This window comes from Nelumbo nucifera, chromosome 4 (assembly GCF_055504915.1).
Source record: "Nelumbo nucifera cultivar China Antique chromosome 4, China Antique-T2T, whole genome shotgun sequence".
Classification (NCBI taxonomy): domain Eukaryota; kingdom Viridiplantae; phylum Streptophyta; class Magnoliopsida; order Proteales; family Nelumbonaceae; genus Nelumbo; species Nelumbo nucifera.
Window position 1 is genome coordinate 33,240,985 of NC_142652.1, and position 23,370 is coordinate 33,264,354.

Genomic DNA, 23,370 nt, shown 5'->3' on the forward strand with positions numbered 1-23,370 from the left:
CGTCGAATTAAGAATTAAGAAGCACTACAGTTATTTAGAACAACTTCTTCCTCTATCAACGTTTCCTTAGAACTCACTGCGAAAGCGAAAAAATAACCCTGCAAAATTGACAAAGAACACTATGTTCTGGTCAAACACTAGATTCCTTTAGTAAAAAACCCTTGCCGTTTTGTTTAGGGTTTATTAACGCTAAACAAACAAAAAAGGGTGTTAAGAAAACAAAAATAACTCACTAACCTTTGTCAGACCTCCGCCGTTTGGTATTTGCAGTGATTGTCGTCGGTGGCGATGGCAACGTCGATGGATGGCGCTCCTCCTTGACTCTATCTTCTCTTTCAACAAATGGGGCGAGTGTCTGAGAGGGATAGGGATATTGAGTTAAGTTAAAATCAGGGACAAAAATGTAACTTCACATAGGGGTAAAACGGGCATTTGACCTTTTTTGTCCATGTTTAACGGCTAAGGGTGCACTTAATCAATTGTCAGAAACAGTAAGGGTACACTTACTCAATTTTCAAACAGTAAGGGTGCACTTAGTAAATTAGCTAAACCATAAGGGTAGTTTAAGAAATTTCATAAAAATTTAATTAATTATACAAAATAAAAATTATTAATTAATTCATAATAAATATTAATAAGTAATAATTAATAATAAAATAAAATAATAAAAAATGTTATTAATTAACTAGTTAATTAATAATTGTTATTGGGGTGATTTTCCCACTATTCTCCCTTTTGCAACCGAACAATAGATTGTGAAAAATATCCACCCATTATCCCTTTCTCATATCATCCCAGATTCCCATCCCTCCAAAATCTTCCTGGAAGTCCGAACGAAATGCAGCCTCAGAAAATATAATCATTAAAGTTAGGCAATGCTTTGGCAGTTCTAGCTGAACTTTTCAGGGATAATCCTGTTTTGATTATGATGTGAAAGCTTGACTGTTTTTGAGAATCAGAGCGTGCAAGTAATGGGCTCCTTCGGTGGCTGGACTGAAGGGGAACACCTATCACCAGAATACACGGGTTCTTTCACCAGATTCTCAACAACCCTGATGCTAAGGCCTGGAAGGTAAGAGTCTAATAAAGTAGAAAGCCACCCTCGTTCTTTATGGGATTCTCTGCATTTTAACTTCTGTCTTTTCTTAATGGCATGAAGATACGAGATCAAGTTTTTGGTGGATGGAGAATGGCAGCTATCACCAGAATTCCCTACCGTAGGTGAGGGTATGCTGCAAAACAACTTGCTGATTGTAGAATGAACAGAAGACCAAGTACTCTGCTCTTTTCGCTGCACTTTTCCTCCATCTGTATATGTGAATGTGACTGATGATATAAAGCAGTCTAGGATTTCCTTTGGCAGGTTTGCATGCGGCCAACGTTGTAAGCTAAGCTGTAATATCTCTCTACAAATGGAAAATAAACAATGTATATGACGTGCTTATGTTAGGAAGAGGGATTTCGGCTTACCAATTTTGTTACATTTCTTTTCATTTTTCATCTTTTATTTTGGTATCCATGAACAGGGGTTAAACAAAGGTCAAGGGTGGGATAGCACCTAGAGCTGTAAACGGGTCAGATTCAGATTGGATTCAATAAAATTCAAATATCATTTCATTACTGAAAACTTGCATATGAATCTGAAATCTAATCGGATTTGAAGGCGTAGAGTTCAAATTCAAATCCTAACGGGTTTGTATTAGATTTGGATTTGATCAGACTCTGTTTTAATTTTTTAAATACAAAAATGATTAGAAAATTAATTACTTTTCAAATTTTATGTATAATAAGTTAATGTAAATATAACATACTAAATTTACTATATATAAATTCATATATAATATAGTATACAAAATATATTTTTTATAATTTTAAAAATAATTATATAAAATTTATATATTAAAATGAATAAATATGATAATTAATATAATCAAATTTGGGTTTTAATCGGATTGCATGGAGCCAAATCTAAATCATATCGATTTTGTAAACACACCATTCAAATCTGAGATAATTGGATTGGATGTCGTATTAGATCTGAAATAATCGGATCGAATGTTAAATCGGATCACAAAGTTTCATGTATCATACAGCAGTAATATCACCTCCCATGAATCTTTTAACCAAATATAATCCAGATTCAACGGGAATAAAGTATGAGGACAAAGGTTGCCACTTTGTCGCCCCTTATTGACTTCAATTTCAATTTCCTGTTCAACCATTGAAGTACAGATTGTTAGGGCTTTTAAAAGTGTAGAAATTCCTAAGAAATTGCAGGGAAAAGTAGAAATTGACAACAAATATAGGATTTATTGGCCATGGGTAATTGATTTAACGACTGAATAGGTTCAGTTTTTTTATTCTACAACTTATTTCCTATCTTTAGAGGCGGTTTTGACTGCCCTTTAAAGGTCATAATTTTTGTAATGCTTAAGTTACTGATGGAAGACGTATCCTGAACTGGCTATGATTTGATGCCTATGAGAAACTCATCTTATTTCTTTGATTCAAATAAATCATCATCTAAAATTTGTTCCAATCATATGGGTCAGCTGTCCATCATTAAATTATAGGCGCTTAAATCATTTCCTATTAGTTCCATTCAAGTCCTTTTTAGTACCCCTTTTATCTCTTCTACCCCTTTCAAATAATAAAGGATTGTTTTTCTGTACATAGTCTTTTATGCACATGACTAAATCATCTCAATCTACTTTTCCTCATTTTATCACTTTATTTATGACTAAGTATTCCCATTTTCATTTCTTGAATATACTATTTCTCAACTGCCCAACATACCTAATCTTACAACCGTATCATAGAATTTTCCTTCTAATCAAAGTGATTTTACCTATCACATAAGACTTTTTGTCCACCCTGCTCAAATTTTAATTTTATGAATCACATTTTCAGTCTTTTCAAAAAAAAAAATTGAATTACCTCATATGATAGAACCAGCAGCAAATCAAAAAAATAAACTGTTGGCAATCCCATGTTCCCAGTTTTTGAATAGTTTGTCAATCTTGAGCAGTTAAGCTAGATTGCTGGGCCTTCCCATTTGGCATCCCATTCAATTTTGACAATATATACTAATACAAAAAGCAGAAAAATGTCCATTGGAGGATAAGCCCTGCAGTGACCTTCCAAGCCCAAAACCACCCATTGCTGTATACAGAAATGGGATCATGTTGGTTCATGCAGGAAACCATTCACTTTCTCTTGTCATGATCATCAGTTTTACCTAAAATAGATCAGAATGCCTATTGCGCCCAGGAAGACGCAAGGAACCTGGGTATGTTAGAGCCTTGAACATCAGAAGTTTATATATGGAAAGCTTATATACGTGATCATCACCAGGCTATATCTTTCATAATAGTTGTCACTGGTTTGATACTTTGATTCGATGGTATATGAGTTTGATTATGATACCAGAAAAATTTATAACCAATCAACTGTTATCATAAAAATGATAACAAATCAGGTACTTTTTATCATAATTCACTGGGGGTTTTGATTGGTCAAAGCTCTTCTAACATGTTTTTTCAACATCATACATTTTCCCGTAATAAGGGCAGGGGAGGGTGCACGGTAGGCCCACTGGACATGGACACTCTGAGTTGGAACAAGATGAGCTCATATACAAATAAGGGTGTCAATGGACCGGTTTTGGATTGGACCCCGTCCAGTCCAAAAGCAATTTGAATGGATTGGATGGACCAACAAGACAATGGATTGGACCAATTCGGTCCAAAATATTTATTAGATTGAATTGGACCTGGTCCGTCCATAACAAATTTATATTGGATTGGGTTGGATTAAGCCAATATCTGGCCCATTGATATAAGATAAGAATTATGTGTCAATGGATTGGGTTTGGATTGAAACCAATCTAAATCAAAATGAATTTGAACAGATTAAACGGTTCAGACATTGAATTGGACTGGTCCAAATTAGTCCAAAACATTCATTGGATTGGATTGGACCTGATCCATTTGTAATAGACTCACAGTAGACTGGATTGGAATGGTCCAAATCCTGTCCAATTGACACCCCTATATACAAACAGAGCCCACACCTTATGCATATAAAACATTGGCATGTTTACTCTTGATAGGTCCAATAACCCAGTGTGCATAATTTTGTTTGTAGGCCATCCGGACTCATAATTTGCTGGTTACTTGGCTACCTATTAGGAAGATCCATGCTGGCTGGAATATGCATTCCCATATATTGGGGGTCCAGGAAACCAACTAATAGGTAACTAGCAGATATGCACCGGATTATGGGGCAGTATCTTAAGGTTATGTTTGGTTTGATAGAAAATAACAAAAAAAATAATAATAAAGAGGAAGTTGAGGAAAAGTCTTTAATGAATTTTCCCTCTCATTTTATATTCATACTTGATGATGCGCAATCCAGCCGATCTTATCTGTCAACGACCTTGTCTCTGAACTAAGCAGCAGGGAACCTGAAACAGAGAAGATGAGGAAGCTCCGGGGGGAACCCGGTGTAAAGGCTCCGAAGCTCAAGTTAGAATCCTTCAAAGGCGAGATAAAACCAGATAGCACAAAGTTTTGCATACCTGTCATTGGGGGGTAGAGAGCCTTTTATAACCACCTCGCGCACTCACTCCTAGGCTCCTATCAGGTCGGGTATGATTACTTCCGTGCTTCTGCCAGTTCGGGTGTCATCACCTCTACTGGGGCAGAACCGCCACTGCTCTTTTTGTCGGAGCCGTCTCTGTAACTAGAGATGGTGGTGGCAAGTGGCCATTGAAGTGCGGCTGTCAAGTGTCAGATCCCAAGTCAGTCAGGTGCGCCGCCCCTGGACACGGACTCCTTCGGTGTCAGGTACGGTGTGGTTTGTCCAGTTTGGCGTTCTGGAGGCGAAGTGCTAGAGCGGTGTGCGAGGCGAAGTCTTGAGTTTGGATAAGGGAGTGTCCCGAACTGCCATGAGGCGGGCCAGTTTGGGTCACTGCTTTGTGTGGCTCGGGGTCAAAGGGAGAGTTCGGGCTCCTCGTAGGGAGTTCAAGCTCTTAGTAGGGAGTTCGAGCTCTTAGTAGGGAGGTCGGGCTCCTCGTAGGGAGTTCGGGCTCCTCGAAGGGAGTTCAGTCTCCTCGAGGGGAGTTTGGACTGTTGGTTTCTTCCCTTTGGTGTTTGCACCCTAGGTACGTTGCTTTAAGTGACGAGCTACTTGTTTTTTGCCATGTGGCGTGATTGCAAGGTCGGGCCAAATCTTCCTTCATCAATTGCCCCCCACTCCTTGCGCCAAGGGTCTTGCCCTGGCGTGGGGAGTTCGCAAGGTGTCAGGTAGATTTGCCTTGACCGTTGGATCTTGGTTCTGATGCCGCGAGGTGCGTTGTCAGGGTTTCTTGGGTTTCTTCGAGCGTCCAAAAGGCGGGAAGCGTGCCGGCCTGCCTAGGCGCCGATAGATGCGATGGCGCGTGCTTTATTTCAAAATTTCAAAAAGCACGCCACTTGGGAGGCGCGATAGCAGGCGTCTTTTCAATTTTGAAAAAAACGTGCCACTGCCGCTTTTATTGAGGAGACGTGCGCTGGTGTTCCGTCAGTTCCGAAAAGACGTGCGCCGGTGCCCTGTCAGATTCAGGAAGACGTGCGCCAATCACGTCTCGGTCTCGGGGGACGTGCGGTCAGTGCGGCTGTGGGCCGTCGGATTGGCTTTGATCTAAGCCGTCACTTTTCGATCACTACGAGTATAAATAGCAGGGGGGACCCCAGTCGCTGTCACTTCTGTGTTTCTCTTGAGGTCACGTCTGAGTTTCAGCTCGCATCCAGTTGGCGTCTAGGTTTTTTCAGCTCGCGTTCAAGGTCTTTTGCTCGTCCGAGCTCCTGTGGTCTACAGCCTTTTTCCGGGTGAGTACTTTCCTGGATCCCATCTCACTCCCCGATGTCTAGCTTGGATAGCTCAGATAGTCCTTCCAACGGGTTTGATGCAGGTTCTACGAACCGAGTTGCATCCCCTGATAGCCCTAGCGAGCCGGAGGTAGAGCTCGAGGAAGAGTTCGAACTCGTAGGCCGAGGCGCTTTGGGCAGTTTGGCGTCCACCTCTCGTCGGGGTCAGATGTTAGACAAGTTTGGTCTTTCGACCATGACGCCCGAGGGGCTTCAATCCCTCATTACCTACTATAACTTGCCTAGGGAGTACACCTATTTCATACCTTCGGGCAGCTTTCCTTGGGAACACGGTCCTGATGAAATCGTGATTTTCTGGGAGCAGCTCGCTGCGGGGCTGCGATTGCCTTTTCATCCCCTCCTTGTCGAAGTCTTGAACCACTTCGGCGTGATGGTCGGCCAGCTTCACCCGAACTCCATTTGAAATTTGGTGGGGACAATCTCCTTATTTTGCCAAGAGAGCTTTCCTTTGGACTTGGAGATTTTTTCTTCAATCTTGATGCTTAAGAAGCATGCGGATCCTCTCCCCGGGCGTAGGCGGGCATACTACCTGTCTCCTCGCCCAGGCTTTAAGCTTTTACATGAACTCCCCAACAAGGTCCCAGCATGGAAGCGGGACTATTTCGGGGTGCGAAGTGGCTGGGGTGGCCGTTTTAGACCAGGTGGGGGATGGCCGCTCCTGACTCCGGGGTCACGCTTGACAAAGAGACGGTGAAGGGCCTCCGGCAATGGGCGCGGCTTGGGCTGAAGTGTCAACAGTATCTAACGGAGGCCAAGCTCATTGCAGCCGGCCTGAGCTCGGGTAGGTTCTTTACTTAGAAATTCTGTCTTGCTGTCTTTCTTGCTTTTTACTGATGGCGAACTTCCTTTCGCAGGTGTGATGGATTCTCGAGGGACCTGGGGTCAGCACTTGTTCCAAGGCATGAAGAGGAGAAAGCGGGTTGCCAAGCGAACTCGCGCCGAGATGCCCCGGGATGCAGAGCCCGAGGTGCCGGACTATCCGCCAGAAGATCTGCCCAGGGAGCCCGAGATGGTTCCTCCAATGCAGGAGCCGGCAGGGGGCCCTTATGCTAAGACTACTTACACAGGGGCTCCTACATACTCCGGGTCTGCTCATATGCAAGCTGGGCCCTCGGGCTCGGGGGCCCCGGGGGATTTCAAGAGTGTGTTGTCGCCGACCCATGCTCTTCAAAAGAATAAGGAGGCTATTTTCCCCGAGGAGGTCGCGGCGTGGACTGATCTCCCTCTGCATCAAGTGGCTTGTCGTGCCGTTACCCATGCCATGGTGGTAGGTGTTCTCCTTTTTTTTGAGCTCTTTGGCTTTTGTTTTGTTGGTTCTTTTGATCATGGTTCCTTTTGGTAGGTGAATTCTTCTATTCATGCCTTGGCAGCTCAGGTGGAGAGGAGCTCGAGGCAGGCGCGAGCTGCCAAAGAGGCTCGTCGCGCTGCCGAGGAGGCTGCTCGTGTTTCACGGATCAGGCAGGCAAGGTCTCAGAGAGATGTCGAGGCCATGGGAGTGGTGGTGAAGCACATGGTGGACTTGAGGCTGGATCTGCAACATCAGGTCGAGTACCTTCAGGAGGACATCAGGGAGAGGACGCAGATCTTTTCTCAAGGTATCGAAGATGCCAAGAAGAAGGCTGTTGATGAGTACATTGCTTCGCCGGGCTTTGATGATCTGATGGTGGATTCATACAGGAGGGGTTTTAAACTAAGCTGGTGGATGATCCGGAATATGTACCCCGAGCTCGATATTAGCACCATATCCACTTCGCACATAACTCAGGAGATGGCCAATGCTGCTGACGGTGAGCCAGACTCCGAGGGCGAGGTGGGGCCTTCGGGTATTGTTGAAGTGCCTTCTGATAATGAAGAAATAGCTCCGGGCTTGTAATTTTTTTTTTTTTTAATGTACTACCTTACTTTTCAAATGGAATGACTCTTGGTTAAGTGTTGGTTGTTCTTTCTCCTGAACTGAGCATATTTTGCCGAACTAATCATACGTTCGATCTGTTTTCTATCCGGGCTACCGTACTCGCGCGGCCTGTTTTGGTGGTGATTTTATCCACTTTGCTTGGCGGTCTATATGTAGTATCGCCTTAGGTTGACGATGTTCCATGTTCGGGGTACTTGCTTACCCTCTAAGGTTTCGAGCTCGTATGCCCCCCCGAGTGCTTTCTTTACTCTGTAGGGTCCTTTCCAATTTGGTCCGAGTTTTCCCACGCCAGGTTCGGGTACCATGATCCTACGGAGAACCAGGTCACCGACGCGGAAGCTCCTCTTCTTTACTCTGGCGTTATAGTACCGAGCTACCTTTTGCTGGTAGGCTGTAGTTCAGATGTGCGCGAGGTCTCTTACCTCATCCAGTAGGTCAAGGTTGGTGCGTAACTCATCTCCGTTTGTCTGCTCGTCGTATGCTTCTAGTCGCAGTGTAGGTACTTCGATTTTCGCCGGAATTACCGCTTCGGTGCCGTAGGTGAGGTTAAAGGGGTCTCTCCCGTAGCGGTTTTTTCCGTGGTTTGGTGAGCCCACAAGACACTTGGTAGCTCGTCCGCCCACAAACCTTTAGCTCAGTCTAGTCGTGCTTTCAATCTACGGAGGATGGCTATGTTCATTACTTCTGTTTGACCGTTTTCCTGTGGGTGTGCGACCGACGTGAAGTTCTGACGAATTCTCATACTTTTGGCACCATTCTTGGAACTTGATATCCTCGAACTGTTTGCGGTTGTCGGAGATCAGTACCCGAGGTAGCCCGAAGCGACATACTATGTTCTTCCAAAAGAAGCTCTGTATGTTTCGGGCTGTAACTGTTGTCAGAGGTTCAGCTTCTATCCACTTTGTGAAGTAATCTACTGCCACCACTAGGAACTTTCTCCCACCTGTTGCTGGCGGGAATGGCCCCAGAAGGTCGATGCTCCATTGTGCAAAAGGCCATGGACTGGTGAGGTACTTGAGGTCGGCAGTAGGCTGATGGTGGATATTGGCATGCTTCTGACACTTGTCGCATTTTCTGACGAGCTCGACGGCCTCTGCCTTCATCGTTGGCCAGTAGTATCCTTGTTGAAGTGCCTTTTGAGCGAGGGCTCTGCCCCCCAGGTGTCCGCCGCACAAGCCTTCGTGAGTGTCGTGGAGTACGAGCTCGGCTTCGGCAAGTCGCAAGCAATGCAGGTAAGGGAGCGTGTAGGATCGTCGGTACAACCGTTTGTCTATTATGACGTATTTGGCTGCCTGGTGCTGCACCCTCTTGGCGGCATTGCAGTCCGCAGGGAGGGTTCCATCTAGCAGGAAGCTCGCGAGTGGGTCGATCCAGCTCGGCTCTGATTCAAGGACGGGAGCGACCTCTTCTACCCCATCGAGAATGCTGGGCCGAGGTAAGTCCTCCACGTACACAGTTCTCATGGCATTGGGACTCGTGCTAGCTAACTGGGACAAGGCATCGGCCTCAGTGTTCTCTGACCTCGGGATTTGCCTGATGAAGTGTGACTGGAAGTTGAGCAGAGCCTCCTTTACTTTTGCCAAGTATGCAATCATAGCGAGCTCGCGTGCTTCGTATTCGCCTGTAACTTGGTTGACCAAGAGCTGGGAATCACTGCAGATAACTACGTGCTTTGCTCCGACCTTGTGCGCTAGGTTCAGCCCGGCTATCAGTGCCTCATACTCCGCCTCATGGTTGGGTGCCGCGAACTCAAAGCGTAGTGCGTATTCCAATTTTGTTCCGCTCGGGCCACGTAGCACTATTCCAGCCCCGCTGCCCTGCTGGTTCGAGGAGCCATCTACGCGAAGGATCCAGGGCTCCACATCCCAGCTTGTGTGTGGCCTAACCAGGAGAGATGCCACACTACCTGCTACTTCACGGGGTTGAAACTCTATTGGCTTCGGAGCTCCGAGCTCGCCCAAACTAGGGATCTCGAGCTCGACCGGCCCAGCGGTTTCGAGGCTAAACGTGCACTCGGCGATAAAATCAGCCAAGGCTTGGGCCTTAATAGCAGTTCTTGACTTGTACTGGAGGTCATACTCGCTGAGTTCGATGGCCCATTTTGTCAATCTACCGGAAACCTCGGGTTTGAGTAAAACTTGCCTTAGAGGTTTGTCAGTCAAGACAATGACGGTGTGAGCCTGGAAGTACGGGCGGAGTTTCCGAGCTACTATCACCAGTGCGTATGCTAGCTTTTCTATCTGCGGGTACCTTGTCTCTGCTCCCTACAAAATTTTACTAACATAATAGATGGGTCACTGGACCCGGTCTGCTTCTTTTATTAGTACCGAACTGACCACCTCGTCGCTTGCCAAGAGGTACAGTTCTAAGACTTCGCCCTCCTCGGGCCGGACTAAGGTTGGCACACTAGCAAGGTAACTTTTTAGCTCGTCAAACGCGAGCTGGCAGTCTTGGGTCCATTCGAACCCTATGCGGCCGTTTAGCCTCTGAACTTCTTTTACTTTCTGGGGTGGTCTCATATCTAGGATGGCTTTTTATCTTGTCTGGGTTGGCCTCAATACCGCGTCGGTTGACAATGTACCCTAGGAATTTGCCCGAGGTGACACCGAAGACACATTTGTTAGGGTTCAGCTTCATGCTAAATTGACGCAAGACTTGGAAGACAGAATCTAAGTCTTGTATTAATTCTTGTGAAAACTGTGTCTTGACGACCATGTCGTCTACATAACATTCTACCTTCATGCCAATTAAGGGCTGAAACAGCCTATTTACAAGTCTTTGGAAGGTTGCCCCGGCATTTTCTAATCCGAAGGGCATGACCTTGTAGCAGTACAGGCCAAACTCGGTTATGAAGCTGGTTTTTTCCTCATCGGACTAGTCCATCCTGATTTGGTTGTAGCCTGAGTAGGCGTCTAGGAAGCTTAGCAACTCATGTCCCGAGGTCGCGTCCACTAGGCGGTCAATCTTGGGGAGGGGGAAGCAATCTTTCGGGCAAGCTCGGTTCAGGTCGGTGTAGTTGACGCACATGCGCCACTTGCCGTTTGCCTTTTTCACCAGCACTGGGTTGGCTACCCAGCTCGGGTAATGGACTTCCCTTATGAAGTCTGCTGCGAGGAGCTTCTCGACCTCCTCGTCGACCGCCCTCCAGCGCTTTGGGGCTAAGTTGCGTTTCTTCTGTCTAATGGGTCTGACTACAGGGTCAGTATTAACTTTGTGAGTTATGAGGCCAGGGCTAATACCGAGCATGTCGGCCGCGGACCAGGCAAAAACATCTAAATTTTGATGTAAAAAAACTCACCAGTTCGGTTCGTAGGGGTTCCTCGACGGAAGCACCGATCTATAGTGTGCGAGCTGGGTCTGTAGCCGAAGTCGGGACTGCGACCGTTTCCTCTGTGGGCGAAGCTCGTTCCTCGCCTTGGTCCGCAGCCACTCCAGTTCAAGGTCGTCGGCCACCTTGGTTTTTCCCTTTAGGGCGGCAACATAACACTTGCGGGACTCGAGCTGGTTGCCCCGCGCTACCCCCACACCGAAGTCTGTAGGGAACTTCATGGCCAAATAGTAGGTGGAGACCACCGCCCGCAGGATATGCGTGATTGGCCGCCCTATTATGGCATTGTATGGGGAGGGGGTCGCGACCACCAGGAAATCATGGTTGAGTCTGACCGCACAAGGCCATGTGCCGACTTCCACAGGTACTGTTATTTTTCCGAGGGGCCTGACTTCCTCTTCGCTAAAACCCACAAGAGGAGTGTTCGCGGGCTTCAGCTCGCTCCTCTATAACTGTAGCTGGTCAAATGCTGATTTGAAGAGGATGTCCACTGAGCTGCCTGAATCTATGAGTACGCGTCTAACCTCAAAGTCGCTGATCCTCAGTTTAATGACAAGCACGTCATTGTGGGGGTAGTGGACCCCTCGCGCATCGTCTTCCTTGAAGAAGATTGGTTCTTCAGTCTTCGGTCTTTTTGGGGGGTTCCGTTCCTAGAGGGCCGCTTCGCGAACTGAAGTCCGGGCTGCTGCCAAAGTACACCCTGCTACCAGCGAACCTCACACAATTACATGGATGGTTCCCCGAACTGGCCTCTCTTCCGGAGGCTGTTGCTGCAACGGTTTGGCTGGTCTGCTGCTAGATTCGGGGGCATCCTTTTCGTGCTCCCCTTGCCGACCTGCTTTATTGTTATTATTATTATGCTGTACAAAATTTCTTAAGTATCCGCGACGGATGAGTCCCTCTATCTCGTCCCGGAGATTATTACACTGTTCGGTACTATGACCGTGGTCTCTATGAAAACTACAATACAAATTCTTATTTCTCTCGTTCGGATTTCCCTTTAGGCGAGGTGGCCACTTAACGTATGGGGCGTCCTTGATTGTCATTAAGATCTCGGTCCGCCTCGCGTTTAACGGCGTGTAATCCATCCGAACTGCTAGGGGAGCCCGGAATGACTGGTTCGGCTTCGACTCTCGGGCTGGGTTTTTTCTGTCGACTGGGTTGGAGGGATCGCCTTCCCTCTTTCTTTTCTCATTCCCGCTTTCGGTTCGTTGGTTGATTTCTTCCTCTGTCCTCATGAACTTGTCCGCGAGCTTGAGGAATTCAGCCACGGTTGCAGGTTGGTTAGCTACCATGTGCCACTTGAACTCTTTGTGCGTTACTCCTCTCTTGGCCGCCGCGAGCTGCACCGCGGGGTCTAACCGCGGTATCTGTAAGCATGCTTCATTGAATCGCTTGATGTAGCCCCGGATGGATTCTCCTTCCCTCTGGACTACTCCGAAGATGTTTTCCTCTATTCTGGGGCACCGTTTGCTGGTGACAAAGTGTGCGGTGAAGACCTGCACGAACTGGGCCCAGCATTTTATCGACCCGGGGGCCAGGTTCTTGTACCAAGTGCAGGCTACCCCCCTGAAGGTGGTGGTGAAGGCCACGCACATGCACGATTCATTGGCCCTGGCGATGTGCATTTGGGACTGGAAAGCGTCAACGTGGTTGTTGGGGTCGAAGGACCCATCATACTTGTCCAAAGGTGGGATCTTGAAATCCCTGGGTAAGGGGACTGCCAGGAGTTCTGATGCAAGGGGGGAAGGAACTGAGAGAATCGGGGCAGCTCCTACCTCGTCTGAGCTCGTCTCTTCCTTGCCTCTGAGCTCTGACAGGACACGTGTGGCAATTTGGCGATTTCGCCGACGCCTTCGTTGTTGAGTGGGCCTGGTACTAGCGCTGCTGGCCTCTGTGTTGCCGAGCTCGGTGGGCCCGGAATGCTGGTAGTCTGCTGCCAGGGCGCCGAATCGGTTTTCTGTGAGTGGGAACTCGGGCTTGGAGCACCGAGGTGCTGATCTTGCGGACGAGGTTCCTGACCCGCCTGCGAGCTGCGAGGCGGGGATGATTTTTCTCTCTCTTCGGCCTGGGGACGAGGCCTGGCTGCTAGGGGGGTTCTGGGGCCGGGAGGCCTTTCCCTGGTGGGGGCGTCCATCTTGTGGGGAGGCCTTAACCGGCCTCGGAGCAGGGTGCCGAGGTGGAAGTGGTGGTTGGTTCAGCGGCAGTTGGGGGAACTGCTATTGATAGTGATACTGGGAGATGTGGTGCAGTACTTGGTGCTGATGAAGCTGGTGTTGCTGGAACTGTTGCATTTGGACTTGCATTGCCCGCATGCACTGCATCAGGTCGTCCAACCGGTTTTGGCTGGCTGCCAGGGGGACGGCAGTTGGTTCAGTGAAGGTTGCATCAATAGGGGGAGGAAAGGGGATGCTCATGGCAGGAAGGTTTGCGGGCGCCACTGCTTGTGGCGCATTCAAGATGGGGATCCCATCTACCAAGAGGGGGATGGTGAACTGTCCAACGTACACCACGGGGACTTGAAGTTGTTCCCCGATGGTGTTTGTCTCCGTGCCACATCCGGCGTTGCTGGAAGAAGCCATGAGTGTTGGGTTTTTGAAGAAAAGAGGTTATGAGAGTTTGGAGGGAGGCCTTTTGAAGCGTTTCCCACAGACGGCGCCAATTGATGATGCGCAATCCAGCCGGTCTTAGCTATCAACGACCTTGCCTCTGAACTGAGCAGCAGGGAACCTGAAATGGAGAAGATGAGGAAGCTCCGGGAGGAACCCAATGTAAAGGCTCCGAAGCTCAAGTTAGAATCCTTCAAAGGCGAGATAAAACCAGATAGCGCAAAGTTTTGCATACCTGTCCTTGGGGGGTAGAGAGCCTTTTATAACCACCTCGCGCACTCACTCCTAGGCTCCTGTCAGGTCGTGTATGATTACTTCCGTGCTTCTGCCAGTTCGGGTGTCATCACCTCTGCTGGGGCAGAACCGCCACTGCTCTTTTTGTCGGAGCCGTCTCTGTAACTAGAGATGGTGGTGGCAGGTGACGGCGGCAGGTGGCCGTTGAAGTGTGGCTGTCAAGTGTCAGATCCCAAGTCAGTCAGGTGCGCCGCCCCTGGACACGGACTCCTTCAGTGTCAGGTACGGTGTGGTTTGTCTAGTTCGGCGTTCTGGAGGCGAAGTGATGGAGTGGTGTGCGAGGCGAAGTCTTGAGTTCGGATAGGGGAGTGTCCCGAACTACCACGAGGCGGGCCAGTTCGGGTCACTGCTTTGTGTGGCTCGGGGTCAAAGGGAGAGTTCGGGCTCCTCGTAGGGAGTTCGAGCTCTTAGTAGGGAGGTCGGGCTCCTCATAGGGAGTCCGGGCTCCTCGAAGGGAGTTCGGTCTCCTCGAGGGGAGTTTGGACTGCTGGTTTCTTCCCTTTGGTGTTTGCACCTAGGTACGTTGCTTTAAGTGCCGAGCTACTTGTTTTTTGCCACGTGGCGTGATTGCGAGGTTGGGCCAAATCTTCCTTCATCAATACTAAACATAGCCTAAGGGTCTTTTCATTTTCTCAACAGAAAAGAAACCATCCTAGATGTTTTAAAATTGGAAAAAAAAAATCCATAATATTGGAAAGGCTTTGACCAAGAAACATTTGAGGCTCTGTTTGCTTTTTGGTAAGTTATTTACCCGGATAAATGCAATTATCTGGGTAAGTTTTTCCTGGGAAATACTTACATGGGTAAGTGCATTTACCCATGTTCTTTTATTTTCTAGGTAAACAAGATAATGACCATTTCATCCATAAAAGTCAATTATTAAAAGGGACATTTTTGTCCCATTCAAGTGCTGACAACCATCCCCTAGGTGGAAAAGTTATTTACCCGGATAAGTAATACCCAGGAAAATAAACTTTCCCTGGTCCCCACATAAATATGAAAAAAGAACATAGAATTCTTGGTCCCCTTCTCAAAATCCCAATAAAGAACGCCACCCACTGAGTTGTATCTTTCCCCTTATAGGAAGAAAACTTTGTTCCCTTAACCATTTGCATCAAAACAAATGAGAATGAGAATCGGGTAAATTGAGAGGTGAACTTAGGTTTTCCACCGGCGGAGTACCCTATCAATACTCAGTTCATTAAGTCTGGGTTGGTGCTGATATTAGCAATAAGTAGGGCCCATTATTACAAAGATTGGGATTAATTCTTGGTACATGAATTTCACCTAAAAAACAAAGTCTAGGACCAAGAAGGAGTCTTGCTATTTATTACTTCTTCTAGATGGCAATGACTGAATTTGTTATAAGTGTTCCACATTAGTTTCTTCTTTCCACAGTCTGTCCACAAAATTTTCCAATTTCTCCTAACTAATTATTGATTTGAGTTGATATATATTTCCTGCTTTTTAATGTGCATTACCAAAAAAGACCAAGTAAACAATACAAAATGTCCGTTTTCTTTTCTTTTGCTTAAATTCATAACCAGGGATTGGTGATAAATGCACCATCTTAGCTTGTGGTTTCTTCACATACCTATAGATGGAAAATATATTAAATTCTTTTCCAATTCCTAATTATAACAGTAGTCAAGATCATTTGATTAACAATTATCAAATTGTTACTGCCATTAATATTACATATCTCTCTTAGCTTACAATCTCAAGCTAATCATGCCCCATGAATTTCATTTCTCCTCAAAAGTAGATAGTGAGTGTTCCCATCTTTAAATGCTAATCATTGTGACATTGTGGCATATTTCCTCTGCTCTCCAACTAATAGGATTATCTGTTGGGGCAATATTGTCCCTTTATTGTTAGGCTCATTCCATGATGAAATGTATAATCATACACTAAGTTCTTTATAATAATCAAATTATCTTTAACAAAATTTGTTCATGAAAAAAATATATACATGCCGTAGGGCCGTATAATTTATATTTTATTTTTTGCACATTTATAAATTAATAACTCCTAAAATCTAATAAAATTTCTTGAGAGCAACTTAGTTTCACAATTTGTATGTATATAAATACATACGTAAATGTGTATATATATATATATAGCAGATCCCAACACCTAGGTTGGCTTACTACACTACAAAATACACTTTTAATTAAGAAAATGTAGTGAGTAAATAAAATGGTATAAAACAAAAATTCTCATACCTATAATTAATTAATTCTTAATAACTAATAAAATTTCTTTGTGCCATGAGTTATTAGAGAGCCCACTGTATATACTAAAATGCTTAGCTCTTAGCAGTTAGAACTAGCTAGCAGCTTTTTAATTCTAACCAATTCGTTAAAGTTATGTTCAAAATAGTAAAAAATTAAATCTTAATGAAAATAACCAAAAATAAAGGTTACTTTTGTCATTTTAAGCCTAGATACTACAATCTGAAATAGAAAAATATATGTCAACCAAAAAGAAACTCTCATCTGGCTTAATGAATCTGTTACCTTTTCTCAAAAGAAGAAATGTCATGTCAAATATTCCTTTTAGGGGCAGGTTTTGCTAATTTGAATAATTCTGAAAATATAAATATATACATCTACCTTCCAAGACAAAGACAACATGGGATCCTAAACAAGAAAGGCTTCTCCTTGGTCTTTTCCATTGAAAGATAAGAGAATTGCCTCTTTCTTAGCATCTCTCTCTCTCTCTCTCTCTCTTACTTTGTTTTTCAATCTCCCTGGATTTGTTCTCATTTATTTTCCTTAGCATCCATTAAATGTACAAAATGCAGGAATCAGATCCTGTTCAATCTTCTCTTTTGGATTCATTTCTTTCTGAGTTCTGTATTTCATCTATCTCATCATCATCTCAATCAGACCAAGTTACTAGGTGGACTTGGAATGAAAACAAGCTTTTTGAGAATGCACTTGTTGAGTTCAACCTTGATTCTCCTGACATATTCAAAAATATCGCTTCTAGGGTGCCGGGAAAGACCATTGAACAAATCAAAAAACACTACCAAGATCTGATCCAAGATATTGAAACCATATACTCTGGTCATTTTCCACTACCCAATTATAAAGAGATAGAGAAGGACCCAGAGTCTAAAGCTCCAAATCAAGCAAAAATGGACAAAGAGACATCACCATCTGCAGGAAAGCCTACCTCTAATAAGGGAAAGGGAGTAAAACTATGGACTGAAGAGGAACACCAGTACGATTCTTGTTTTGAACCTTTTCTTATATTATTTACTCATTTGGGTATATATGGATAATGTGATTTCTGCAGCTACTAGTTCTTTCTATCTAAGTTTTTCCTGTTATCATATAATATTGTTTAATTATCATTCCCTTTAATAATTTGTGCTCTCTCTCTCTCTCCCTCTAATTATCATTCCCTTTAATTATCATTCCCTATAATATGTCTGTGTGTATGTCTGTATGCATATCTATACGTGTGCATGGGAAGCACCTTTCATTATTTTCATCAAGTGATAAGAGCTTTCTCCTTTCATGCATCTTTACTTGGACAAATGGCATAAACAATTTATACATTTGTTATTCTCTAGTTCAATATTCATAAGATCTTTTTTCTGTTTTGTTTTTTTTCTCCATTATTCATCAGGATGTTTGTTTTGGGTTTGGAGATATACGGGAGAGGTGACTGGAAGAACATCTCTAGGAACTGCGTCCGGACTAGGACTCCTTCCCAAATCGCAAGTCATGCACAAAAGTACTTCTTGCGCCTGCAAATGCCCAAGAAGAGGAAGAGGCGGAGACCAAGTGTTGATAAGTAGGATCATCAACTTTCTCTAATAGTAGTACTGCAGTGGAGAAATCACCTAGTTTAAGCAACCAAAGAATAATATTTGAAGGCTTGAACTATGCACCAAACCATTTGAACAACTCACCAATAAGAAATTCAATCAACAGCCGCATTAGAAGATAGACGAGGTCTACTTACATCCCTTCCCTCCCATCTTGGCCCATCTACTACTGCAAACAATCAGAGAAGTAAACTGTTAATTAGTTTTCCATTGAACCATTTGATCAACAATAACTACTCATCACACAGTTTGATGACCAACTTACATATAGCCACATTTGAGAGACAAGCTCGTCCACCCCTTCTCTTCCATCTTGGTCGGTCACCCACTTCATGCAATCGGAGTAGTGAATACTTGAGCTATCAATCAAATTATTTGAACTTCAGCTCATCATCAAACAGCTTAATGACCAACCTACCTATTACTTCATACACTATGTGTTCTCCTCAAACAACAACTACAACATCAGGGAGACAAGGTCTTACATCCTATCCCTTCCATCTTAGTCTACCTACTTCATACAATAACCAGAGAATACTACTTGAATTATGCATCAAATAACCAGTGGAATATTAACGAGTGCTCATCAAACACCAGAGAGACCAACTTACCTATAACTTTATACCCCATGTCTTCTCCTCAAACAACAACCACACTATTAGAGGGACAAGGTCATGCATCCTCCCTTCCTTTCCATCTTAGTACTCCACCTACATATAACTAGAGGAGTGAATAAGTGGTGAACTATCTAAACAACTTCTACTCATCAAATTCTCTAATTAATGATCACTCAACTTACCTATGATTTCTTCCTCCATATATGTCTCCTTGATTACATTGATGAGGCCTTATTCTAGTTGAAAGGAAAGGCTGGAATTCATACTTTCTACTAGCAATTATTTCATTTTTTTCATGTTGATAATTTCCTCAATTCCCCTGTCTTCTTGTTTCTTTTTCGTGTCTTTAAGACAATGTATTTGCTTTGAAACAATAATCAATCTCTTATATTAAAATATTATAATATGCGATATGTGGAGAAGAAAGGTCTCAATATTCTATGTTCAATTAAGATGTATTTCTATATAAATTATCATAAAATATGATCATATTATGTAAATTGAAAGCCAACAAAAACAGGCTTGGCAGTGGTAACCGCAAAGACTTAGAGATGTGTTTGGTTTCATAGACAATATATAGAAACAGAAAGTTTAGGGGAAATGCAGAATATTCCTCAATTCAATCTTTAAGAACTTTCCCTCAACTTTCTGTTTCTTTTATTTTCTACACATTGGCAAACATCCCCTAAATTGGTTAAGAGGTTTTGTTCCACAGATGTGTAATCATCCAAGAGATAAGACTCTCTCTCTCTCTCTAACTTGTTGCACCATATCAACAACTTGTAACAACTCTCATGCATCTTATACAATTATATTAGTAGATCAACAAAAGAAACAATGGTAATGACAGCATTCATTCATTCCTCAAATTGTGTGGGGGTATCATAGCCACTCTACTCACATGTCTCTTCCTCAACAACCATGTTCTCTCTGAATGGATCGAACAAATCAGCCAATGCCACTTCATAGACTACTAGTGCTTCAATGCCACTTGCAGTGCAGTCCCATCACCTATTGTTAATTAATAAGCTGCCTTCTTATTACTTTATCCGAATCTCCCACAGGTAAGTGCATTTACTTAGATAAATATTTTTTGGGTAACACTTATTCAAGTTCTTTTAATTCCTAAATAAGTAATATAATGACCTTTTTATCCATAAAAAATTAATTAAAAAATGACAAACTAAATGTCCCATCATGTTTTATAAACTTTTACTCAAATAAATGAAGCTCTCTTTATTGTGACACCTAGTACTTAAAACTTCCAACAATTTACCGGTAAATGAACTTTCCAGCATCCATGGACCAACTTTCCCCTCTAATTTACCGATAAACAAACAGGGCCTTATAGCCTATGTGGTTGGATCTACCACAAGCCAGAAGGTTTGGAAGCATCTTGAAAAGTATATGCATCCAAATTAAAAAATCCAGCAGTTGACATCAGTGATGATCTTGGTGCTCTTTGTAAAGGTAATTTATGTGCTTGGTACCTTCAAGAAATCAAATCTTTTTGCTGATCGTCTGATTGCCTAAAGTGAGCCCCTTACAAACTGTCAACTTATTCAGCACACTCTATAAGGATTGGAATTTGAGTATGAATCATTTTATGTTAATGTCATTACCCTCACACGAAGACACATTGGGCTTTCCACCCAGACCTTATACTGAAACTTAATTAGTTATACTATAATGGGGTGATGAGAATCGAACATTCGACCACTTGTTCAAAACGACTCTAATACCATCTCAAAAAACCATTCAACCTAAAAGCTTAAGCTGCTAAGTGAAATCCTCCAATAGGTTTTTTTCTCTAGCATATGCAATAATAGAAGCCAGGCTATCAAATATTGCTACAAGTTGAAAGCTGCAATTGAGTTCTCGAAAGCTCAAAAGCAAGCCTACTCGGCCAACTCCTGTTCCTTCAACTATGATGATGCTAAATTGGACCCGACTTTGGAGCAATTAATTACGTCACCAGTGATCTAAATCACCTACAAGCACTCTGATTACCAAGATGCTGATTATCAAATTACTATAAATGGTGGACCAAATTTGGCTATATCTCACAGGCATTCTAGTATTAAATCTTCTATTCTCTATCTTTCATTGAAAGATATACTAAGTGTGTCTTCTATCAGTCAGCATTTACCTTTTATCTCTAGTTTACTTAAAAACTGTGAGTAATATTAATCACAATGGTGAGAATCCAGTTAAAGGTGATACATTCAAAGAAAACAATACAAATCAAGAATGAGTGATAGTGGAAAACAAGAAAAAGAAGCTTTTTTTTTAGAAAAAAATCAAATCTAAGAAAGTCCAAGAGACATTTCAATCAATTTGAAGATCATTAAAAACAAACAAAGGTTATCATCCCCAATATTCTTCTTAAATAATTGTTTTAATCTGTTCTTGAAAATCTCAGGGTTTTCAAAACCGAATCGGACCAGATGGTCAGATCTGAAAAACTGGGAACCGGTCCATTTTACCCCAGAACCGTTATTTAGCCAAAAACTTGATTTGGTCAATAAACCACTGACCCGGGTGGTCAAACTGTCCAATAATTTTGGCTGTTTTTTATTTTTTATTAGAAAGGATTGTCCGTTTCAAACTATCGGATTGTTTGACCCGGGAACCTGACCCCTGGCCGGCTCATTGTCCAACTCAGTTTTAAAAACCTAGGGAAATTTGCTTGTGTGTAGAGCATTTTGCTCATTGTATAGTTTTCAGGGTTAGGTTTCACGCCCTTTTTCTTTTTTGATCATTGATAAGGCTTTTTTGTTTTCTTTTAAAAAACAAAGTATATATATATATATATATATATATATATATATATATATATATATATATATATATATATATTGATGTCCGACTGAAATGCTTACGGTAGGCTTTTGTTACAGCTCCAGCTTTTTCATTTAACCAATAAAGTTCTGAAATCACCCTCGTTTGTGAGCCAATTTTTAGGCTACATTTGGCATTCCTTATTTTAAGGATTTAATTATTTCCTTTTACTGTTAAAAAATTCAGTGTTCATAGAAACATTTTAATTGCAAAAAACGAGATAAATCCTTAAAATTATAAAGAATGCCAAATGCAACCTAAACTTGGCACAGTTTTGCTAGGATTGCTAATTTTCATTTTTCATTTGCCTTTGCCTTTTCTTGGGCAAAGGCAATGTTTTCAAGTTTTCTTAAATTATGCAAGAAAAAGAGAATGTTTTCCACGATAACTAAAATTTCAATGTGTTTATTTCTAAAAAGAAAGAAATAGGCCAGGGTCATAACTTGGGCGGGCTTGTTTGAGTGTTCGGTGAAAATTCAAAACAGCTCAATCTGAATTCTGAGGGCACTTCCCCATTTAATATATATTAATTCTTCAAAATCAGATATCCAACTTACATCCCTACAAAGAAATGAGTTGAAGGTTGTGTTTGGCATTTTGTGAAAATCTTTAATAGCATTGCTTAACTTTATGCTTCTCTCCTATTTTCTATCAAACCAAAAATTCTTGTTGAAATCAATCCCTGTTGGAGGTATTAGAAAATAAAAACCTATTCAGTGATCTCATCTAACAGCTTAAACTCTTAGGTTGAACAATTCCTTGAGATGATATCAAAACCTATTTGACCAAATGGTCTAATGTTCATCTACATTGCCCCCCATTATAATTAATTAAATTTCAGCACAAGATATAGGTTAGACCATGCTTACTGACGCTTTAAGCTCAATGGTTTTTCATATGAGGGGGCATGTTAGAGAATAAAAACTTATTCAGTGGCCTCACCTAACAATTTAAGCTTTTAGGTTGAATTGTTATTTAAAAGGTGGTAGTTGGTCCATTTTTAGCATCTCATGCCTTTTGTGTTGTTTGCATAGGTTTATCTAATTGTTTCTATTCTACCTTCTATAGATTTAGCAAGTTAATCTGCTCTATGATGTTACTTCTTGCTGATTGTACTTTGTGATTTGTAATCTGAGAATTTAATTAATGAAATTCACTTTTGGGGCTTAAAATAAAAAAGAAAAAAAAAAACCTGCTGGTTATCTGCCATTGCATTAATACAAAATTGTCCCTTCAGCATGTTTTGCGTAAATGGGCAAAATATGCTTGTTTGTTTATGCAGAAATAAGCAAAGAAAAACAAAACAAAAATGTACTCTAGATTTTGGTGGAAAGGACTGATTGCTGTAAATCATCAAATTGACACTTCTACCACTTGGGGGGAGCATTGAAGACAACACCCCCTCTGACGTGGCACATTCAAAAATGAAATAGTATAGTTTTCTAATTTGTTTTGTTGCATTGTGATTTCAAAAACTTCTTAATAAAAATTAATACACTAAAGGTTTAATCGGCATATACTTCTACCAAACACGTTTAAAGAAAAGGAATTGAAACGGGAGAAACAGGCCCCACATAATGAATGCGTTTTCACCTTTTCATTATTTTGGCAGTAAAAACAGTTACAAACTTTTTTCTGTTGCTTTTTTGGTTTCCCAAATCAAGTCTAGCAATAAAGAATTTTCAAATTTTGAAATCAAAGCTATGCTAGCTTGCGGTATATTTCCGAACCAAATTCAAGTTTTGCATCAATCCTATCAGAGACCCCTAATCATCATCATCTCACCGTAGGGGTGGATTTGAGCTGAGCCGAGTTGAATTGAATACTTGGTTGTTCGAGCTTGATTCTTTGAAATTGTATTAAGTTCAAATTTGAGCTTTTTTTTTTATTTTACATACAAAAAATTAAGAATTATAAAAGTTACCTATTATTATACATAAATATATATATGTACAAAAATTGTTTTTATTTTATATACAAAAAATAAGAATTATA

At 42.6% G+C, this 23,370-nt stretch overlaps 1 protein-coding gene and 1 pseudogene across 2 annotated transcripts in view; both read left to right on the top strand.

The window, feature by feature from the left end:
- Positions 1-1,481, top strand: part of LOC104609973 (PROTEIN TARGETING TO STARCH (PTST)) — a 33,697-nt gene extending 32,216 nt beyond the window's left edge. For both annotated transcript variants that reach the window (XM_010276425.3, XM_088903360.1), the window contains exons 8-9: positions 960-1,072; positions 1,160-1,481. In XM_010276425.3, coding sequence (XP_010274727.1) covers positions 960-1,072; positions 1,160-1,262 — 216 coding nt within the window. In that variant the 3' untranslated portion in view covers positions 1,263-1,481. The remainder of the gene's footprint in view (positions 1-959; positions 1,073-1,159) is intronic.
- Positions 1,482-16,876: 15,395 nt separating this feature from the next.
- Positions 16,877-17,887, top strand: LOC104610012 (transcription factor DIVARICATA pseudogene; annotated as a pseudogene).
- Positions 17,888-23,370: the final 5,483 nt, after the last annotated feature.